The 8580-nt window shown below is 22.2% G+C and overlaps 3 protein-coding genes across 3 annotated transcripts in view; 2 read left to right on the top strand and 1 right to left on the bottom strand.

Annotated features, from left to right (window-relative positions):
• LOC102680657 overlaps positions 1-3367 on the top strand; it is a 4457-nt gene extending 1090 nt beyond the window's left edge. The window contains exons 3-10 of the mRNA XM_031510902.1: positions 13-665; positions 729-941; positions 1062-1370; positions 1429-1627; positions 1702-1874; positions 1944-2041; positions 2098-2359; positions 2416-3367. Coding sequence (XP_031366762.1) covers positions 13-665; positions 729-941; positions 1062-1370; positions 1429-1627; positions 1702-1874; positions 1944-2041; positions 2098-2359; positions 2416-2934 — 2426 coding nt within the window. The 3' untranslated portion in view covers positions 2935-3367. The remainder of the gene's footprint in view (positions 1-12; positions 666-728; positions 942-1061; positions 1371-1428; positions 1628-1701; positions 1875-1943; positions 2042-2097; positions 2360-2415) is intronic.
• Positions 3368-3545: 178 nt separating this feature from the next.
• Positions 3546-4874, bottom strand: LOC102681335. Its single transcript, XM_006616640.2, has 2 exons — positions 4612-4874; positions 3546-4485 (listed from the first exon to the last, which is right to left on the bottom strand). Exon 2 carries the CDS (start codon positions 4411-4413, stop codon positions 3559-3561), a length of 855 nt encoding a protein of 284 aa, XP_006616703.1. The 5' UTR covers positions 4414-4485; positions 4612-4874; the 3' UTR covers positions 3546-3558.
• Positions 4875-5481: 607 nt separating this feature from the next.
• The window catches only part of LOC102681027 (BAG domain-containing protein Samui-like), a 17991-nt gene continuing 14892 nt past the window's right edge, over positions 5482-8580 (top strand). Inside the window, exon 1 of the mRNA XM_006616637.2 lies at positions 5482-5857. Coding sequence (XP_006616700.1) covers positions 5687-5857 — 171 coding nt within the window. The 5' untranslated portion in view covers positions 5482-5686. The remainder of the gene's footprint in view (positions 5858-8580) is intronic.

Below are 8580 nucleotides of genomic sequence, written 5' to 3'. Positions count from 1 at the left end.
TATATTAAAATATATATTTTATAGATGTTTGGAAAGATGTGATAAAATATGCTCATCGGAATCATACTTTATATGTCACTCATGAAAGTCATAAGTTTTTGTGGCTTTTATTATCATATGAACAACAAAATATTGATTTTTGTAAAGAAATTATTTTAACAGTGGCTGCACCATTAATAACTAATAATTTTAAAACTCAAGAATATAAAGTGCTACAAGATAATTATTTAGAACAAAATAAATTATTATGTACCACATTAGATTTATTAACCAATATTGTCGAAAATACATTGTTTACAGACATAGATAATATGATAGCTGAATTATGTCAAGAAATTATTGATTTAGAAATGAAAGTGAAAGCTCTATTTGAAGCATGTATTAGTACAAAACTTTTATCACATATTCATAAACTATTAATTTTGTGTTTATTTATTCCATTTAAACGATTCATTAGAGAAGAAAAAACTATAGATACTGAAACATCACAAAAGTTCTATAGTAATTTAAATTATATATCTCTGATGCTTCTTTCAAAAGTATATATAATAGAATTAGTAAAAACAAATAAATTATTAATGATATATTGGAAAAAGTTACAATCTTTGCATAAATTTGTTTTTAATCAAGAACATAAATTTGAACATCAAGTTATAAGTTTAATGGTAAGTATTATTTTTCTTACATTTTTGTAATTGTGAATAATTAAAATTTTTTTTTGTGAATAGATTTTACCTTTGGGTTTATGTATTAGACATTCATATAAAGATTATGATCTTTTTGATATGTTTGTTACTAAATTATGTGATGTAACATGTACAGCTGTACAAAGATTAGGATATAATATAAGAAATGTTGTACTTAAAAATGATGTGTCTGTAGCACAGATTTCAAAAGTAGTTATTGACATACTTTTAGAAATAACAGATATCATGGATAGGGTATGTATAAATAAGATTATTATATTATAAATTATTATGAATAAACTATTTTCAGTTATATAGTTATATAATTATGTATATATATGTATATATATATATATATATATATTCTTATATCAGGATATTGCAGTTATTGTATTTCAAACACTCTGTCATGTATTAAGAAATTGTATGCCAAATACACATAATGAAACTATAGATAATAAAAATATTGCAACAGACTTAGAAAATGGACCAAGAAAAACAATATATAAGTATCCGTTAGAAGGAGATCCTATAATCGATCATCCTACATTGTTATCTTCACTTTTAAATGGTTTAGCAGTCATGACGGAGAAATTTAAATTAAAATGGCAAGAATGTGTAGAAACTATATGCTTATTTTCACTAGCACAAGAACTTTTGAATCATCCTGGGGCATCATCAATGGTATATTTTATTTGTAGCATCAAATGTTTCATAAAATATTATAAAGTCTTATTTTCAGATTTGTGTGAAAGCTTTAAAAGTATGTAAGTTGGCAATTCAGAATTTTATGCCACCTAATTTAGTACTATTAATTGAGACAGATAGTCATATGAATGAAATTGGACCAACATTATTTAAAAGATTACATGATATAAATTGGGAAGTAAGAGATAGTGTATTGGAAGTTTTAAATACAATAGCTGTAATTTCAGAAGACAGTAAGTAATTATTATAAATATACTTATGCATGTATAATGTATATATAATGTATATAATGTATAAATATTTGCAGAATATCCAGCATTCCAAGAATTTTTAATGGCAAATGAGTTTTTGCAATTAGCAGTTGAAATTGCTAGAACAGACAGTGAAAGTTACGTTCGTGCATCTGCTTTAATTTTTATTTCGACTAGTGTTCGAATAAATAAATTGTGGAATGAAAAATTATCGCAATTTGATTTATCTGTATGTATAATTAAAAAATATTTAATTCTCAATTGATTTTTACAAATAAAATATATAGTTTTATTTTAGAATACAGCAATAATATTGTTTAATAATGAAAATGAAGCCATAGTCAGAAAAGAAGTTGTAATTTTAATAAAGGAATTATATATATATCGTAAATGGCCGTAAGTATAGGATCTTACTGTCTATAAATATCAATATTGATATGATTATTCTGTAGGAAAGATATTATCGATGCTATGACATTAGCAATGATAAAAGCTGCTGTACTTGATCTTCATTGGGAAGTAAAAATAAGCGCTCTTAAATTTTGGAAACACGTTATAAAATCACACTTGTCTGATCAAGGTGTACTCGATGGTCATTTTCCGAAAGTAACATTTTCAAAAGAACATAGGAAAATTGTATCTTTGAATGAAACTGAAATAAAACGAAGACTCAATAAAGCATTAGATGAACTAATGAAACAAAATTGCTTGGGAGTAAGTATATAATATATTTCATATATAATTAATGATTATTTTATGTTAAATTTTAGGTTCTTCTAGTTACTCTAGAAGATAGCGATTTTGAAGTATGCAAAACATCAGCATATATAACAAATAAATTAAAAACATTCCTTTTGAAGTACAAACTTAATGAGCCTTTGCCAGCATTGCCTCTGCCCAAAGATAGTGCCACATTAGATACTTGTTATGTTAAATATGAATCATCGGACAGCATTACAGATTCCAACTGTGAGATGCTTAGTTCTAATTCTAGTAATATAATCGAAGAAATTGTACATGCTAATGATGCAAATCTACTTATTTCTATCTATAAAAATTCAATGAAAGTTGATAGTAAAACGCAAAAATCAGAAGAGAAAACATTTCAATATATTTCCTGTATAACCAGACAAATTTTTCTCCAAACTATCTTTAACTTAGATATTGATGCTTACATTGATGAAAAAGAACGATGGTTAACTACATATACCACCAGTTTTGAATCAGTGTTGGATGATATATTAACAGTGTATAAACAAGAAAATGTTAATTCAATGGATTGTTATTAATTATATAATAACGTGCCTTATACATTGAATAGAATAAGAATTCAAATCTTCTATATGAACATGGTATGCAGTTTTTTATTTTTCTATTACTTATTGTAATTGTAAAGTTAAAATTTTATGAATTATACATCATATACATCATATATTATTTTTATTTTAATTATAATTTTATAATTGAAATAAGATTTTATCATAAGTTCCTTTTTTTATTTAACATAGAGATGCATAATTTTGCAATGTAATTTTTTCTTATAGAATTTAAATAATAAGAATAAAAAAAAATGTTTATATATTGTTTTCTTATTTAAGTAATATAAAATAAAATGAATAGAATAAATACTTATGTATTTAGCATAAAGAAGCATATTAAAATTATTATATAAATTTTTTATGCTTATTTATATCAAATATTGTTTTTATTAATAAAAAAAAATAAAATATTTTTTGTTTACTATCTTATTATATATATCAATTCAAATCTTAAAATTAATATATTTAATTTTTATAATTTAAGAAATTATTTGAATTCAAGAATGTAAAAAAAAATTATTTGTTTTTTTGTACTTAATTCAGTCTTTATATTGTTTGTTGCAATGTATTCTTATGCAATATTTTTTTTTTTTTTTAAAGAAAATTTTTAATGTCGATTTCTACTGAATCAGGATATACATTTGTTTCTTCAACAAGTACTTCTTGTTCATTAACATTCATACAAATAATAGAATTCCAAGAAATATTATTACATGATGAATAGTGCTTTGAAACATTTTCATCTTTGTTAATATTAATTAATTCCAATGTTGTAATCTCATTATTTCTAATGTCCTCTATTTTATTTTTAATTTGTGATGTAAGAAATTTATTATTAACAGTATTATTAGTGATTGAATTTTTGGTATTCCAAAATGATGTTGTTGCTGTTTGACCAGATTTAATATCTATAGATTTATTTTCCATTTCTATAATAGTTTCCACATGTTGCATTAAATCTTTTGAATTTATCTTTTCTATAGCTGTTTTATCTTTTTTTTTTCTTCCTCTACGTTTCCTTTTACTTAAATCATAACAAAGACTTTCAATAATATTGATAAATTCTTCATCATTTATCTCTTTTCTTTTATTTAATTCACGCTCCCAAGGAATAAATTGACTACAATTTATTGAACAAGTTATATTGTCATGACTAAATTTTCTTGATGAATTTGTTTTTTGTTTTTCCTTATACATATTTCTATTTTGTGATTTAGGTTTAATAAAAAGATGATTATATATATTTTCATTATTATTGTTATCTCCTAAATTTATAGATTTTAAATATTTTTTTTTGAATTTTATATTTTTCCAATCTTTATAACCCTGAAGACTAATGATGGTATGCGATAATTCTTCTAGATTATGATGTTGAATATGATGATTATGTAAATCAATTATAGTATTATGTTCATGCTGACAAATAATACATTGGTAAAATAGAGACATTTTTTTTATTTTTTATTTTTTTAATTATATTTTCATAAAAAAATTATGAATGATGTAAACTATATATAAAATCTAAAAATAAAATAATATATTTACAATGCAATATAATAGGTTTTTGAGCACCTATTAATAAAATTAATATTTTAAATATTTTTGAATATAAAAATTGTTCAAAAAATAATAAAATTGAAGATTTACCTTTTAAAGATTGAACATATGAGGTTATATAAATTCTCATAAAAAAAAAAATCAAAAGAATTACAAACGATAATATTTAGTGATATATGAATGTAACAATTACGATATAATAAAACTTTTTATAAGTTATATAACAAATTATATTGATTTATTATAATTTACATGATGAGATCTATTGGATATAATGTTCAAACATCCACGTGAGGATAGGATAAATATATATCGATAATGACAATGTGTGAAATCAAATATACAAATAAATATAAAATAACAATATTATTTGATATAAAAACTATACAAAGACTATATAAAAATAATTTTCAATTTTAAAAATACTTTAATTATTTTTTATAAATAAAGTTTATCTAACATTTTTATATCTATATCATATTATATTATTATAATTAAAATCATAAAAATTATAAATAAAGCAAAATAAAACATTTGTATTTATAATTCAGAATTATAATTATAATAAATTACTAACTATTTCATAATATAAATAATAATAAAGGAAAATAATTGTTATTTATTTTTCGATTATTATATAAAATGAAACAATTTTTTCTAATACTATGGTTGATTGCATTGCAATAAATAAAAATATTACATGAATTATTCCGGTGATGATTTATAAATAAAAAAATATATAAAACTTAAATAGCTACCAATTAAATTTAGATTCAAGCAAGCCAATTGTTACAATTGGAACATCTATCAAGAATATTGAATAGTTTAAGATAAATCGATGACGATTTTGTGATTGGTCAACAATCAAAAATAAACCAATAAGCATACGTTTCGCGCCGAAAAGATACGATTACACAAAATGATGTGCGCTTGCGCGCTCTTTGATTATTTTCGCGATGATTCGGCGCGAGCTTTCAGTCACGCGCATCACTTCGTAGGGGAGTGATATGAAAAATTATTTCGTGATTGTTACGAGAAAAAGAAATTATTTTAAATTAAATTTGCTATATTTTATTGGCTAAGAAAAAGAAAGACGTCAAAACCTAAAGACATCAAGTGCAACGTTTAAATTGTGCATGAAATTCTCGTGTGCAAATATACAACGATGTCTTTTTATTTTCGTGACAGACCGAAATTCAGCGATAGATTACGTGGTAAATCTGGTGACGAACTTCTGCAAGAGATTAAACAACAATTCGATGAAGATAGCAAGTCTTTCTTCGAGCCTAATAGATTAGGACGGGATTCCTTTGAACGACATTCTGCTTTCTCAAGGGTGAGTTTCTTTTTTCTATATATATTAAAATTAAGTTTTATATATAGGAATATAATTGTTGTTAAAAAATTTTTCGAATGATTTTTTCCAAATAAGAATGTAAGTCTAAAAATCATTTGTTTTTATGAATTTTTATTATTCTAAAGTTACTTTTTTTATTATTTTATTAGATAATGTAAATTAGATAATGTAAGATAAACCGAAAATGATTTTTAAAATATTATATTTTATTATATTTGTCTTAAATTTCGAAATATCGAAAAATATATATTCCTTCTTGCATTCATCTCGATTGAATGTTGTACAAAAATTCTTTATTTATAGAGTGGCCCAATTTCTACGTAGTTTCACCGGCATGTATTTAGTTTTCACTGCTTGCCGGTTATTCTTGTCGCAATGCCGACATTTTCAGAGGACAAAGAAGTAAAAAAATTGTGTTTATTGGCTACCAATATCCGATGAAATATGTCGCAATATAATAAAAATGCGAAAGAATGGGAACATAGAATGAATAAGATATTTTTCGATAGAATAATACTTGCATTAAATTATATTTTATCATTAAAACTGCATGTTAAATATTTACTTTAGGATTAACTTATTATATTTTTTCTTTTATAATTCTTTTATAATATCATTATTTAATTTCATTATGTAATTTAAATTTTTCATATTGCAAAATTTATTATTCATTGTACTAAATCATCTATTCTGCATTGTCAATGAGCCAGTTATTATAATTCATGGCAATATTGTGATTAAAATTAATTGTGTTAAAATTATGTTGGCATTCTGAAAACTTTTTAATTATTTTATCGTGATTTTTTTCTTAGTATATTATTTCAATATTTAAATTGATATTAAAATATTTATTTGTTAAAAATTTTTATTTTAAGTATTTTTTTTTTTGATATTTCTATATTTTTCATTACATTATTAAATTCAAATTGTGATCTTCATATAAACAAGTTTTAATTAACGGTCATATATTTTTATAATCCTTTAATAATTAAAATTATTTTATTGAGTATTATAGTATATATATATATACATGTATTATTTTCTTATTAATAAAAAACGTTAAAATTTTGTTATATAAAATATAAAATATAAAATGATGCGAAAGGGAAATGTACTTTAAAATACTTAAAAAGAAGAAATTTATAAAAACGATAAAATTATAATAGTATGGATAAATTGCAATGATATATATATATCATAAAGAATTAAAATTTATTTTTATATTTTATATATTAAAAATTTTTGATCAATATATTTTCAATATTGATTTAAACAAATATTAAAAATTATATATTACATTTCTGTCTCTTTCCTTCTTTCTCTGTCATTCTCTCTTTCCCTTCTTCTTTTCCTTTTTTCTTTTCTATTTTTCTATTCTATTTTTTATTTTGAATAGAATAAAATAAATGAAGAAATAAATTACTCATATTATCTCCATGACCAATAAAAAATAAGATTAATTCAATATTTTAATTAATAGTATTTATTTATTCATTTTGTAAACAATCAAAGAATTTTCATTCAATATTTTTATTATTTTGTTTTATTTTTATCGTTTTATTCTTATATCGTTTTATATCTTATAAAAAAATTTACAGTAATCAGATAGAAAATAAGAAATATTTATTAAATTTATATTAATAAATTTATTATATTTTTTATTATTATTTGAATAAAAATGATTAAAAGATTTGGGTTAGAACTTATTTACGATTAAAATGGGGGGAAATTTTTGTTTTTACAATTAATTTATTTTTTTATTAGTTTGAAAAATTTTTTTTATTCATATAAAATTAATGAAATCACTTAGTTAATAAGAAATTGTAAAATTATTTATACAAAGAGAAATTAAGTAAAAAGAAAAAAAAAATTTAAATAATTTGATCATGAATTTTTTTGTTCTCTTATATGCCTTTATTTTATTTAACTTTGATCAATATAATGAATGAATCGAAATAGATATAAATAATTAAATTAATAATGTATCAAAATAACTTATGATAATAATATGATAGCTTAATTTTTTCAAAATTTATAAAATTTTAAGATCTAGCTGAAAGAAGAAATAATAATAAAAAAATGTTAAACAAATTTTTGAAATTCACTTTCATGATCAAAATACAAAAAATTTAATAATATAATATGAATGAATATGACTCAATTACTAAAAAGAAATTTCAAATAATATATTTATTGTATTAACATGACGTTGGTCATATACTTAAAAACCAAAACACTAATCTTTCAAATATATAATCAAAAATCTTATAATATGTATTACTTAAAAAGGATCTATTCATTTTTCACTCACTATCCTTGGAAGAAGCTATATTCATAGAAGCATATAGGAGCATGCTATTAAAATCACCCCAATTGCATTAAATGCCTTTTTTGAGGGTGAAGAGGATAACGATGTATTCCTGTTTACGGACTGAAATGAAATCAATATGGTATACGTACGGTAAGTTTCGCAAGTTTTATCGTCGCGAACACATTCACTCATATATTGGGATATCGTTGGCTTTTCAGAAGCGCAGACAGACTCGGCAAAGGACCCAGAAATAACATGTTTGTTGCTAAACGCCCGTCGTGCCGAGAAAATGATTTACCACTTATTTGCTTCACCATGGATCCTTTTCTGTTTTCAACAATAAAACGTTTCATTGATTGGTTGGATAAGATCATTCTAGCAAAAAATATGC

This window comes from Apis dorsata, unplaced genomic scaffold, assembly GCF_000469605.1.
Source record: "Apis dorsata unplaced genomic scaffold, Apis dorsata 1.3 scaffold_269, whole genome shotgun sequence".
Lineage (NCBI taxonomy): Eukaryota > Metazoa > Arthropoda > Insecta > Hymenoptera > Apidae > Apis > Apis dorsata.
Note: the sequence above shows the minus strand (reverse complement) of the source record. Positions and strands in the feature narration are given on the sequence as shown.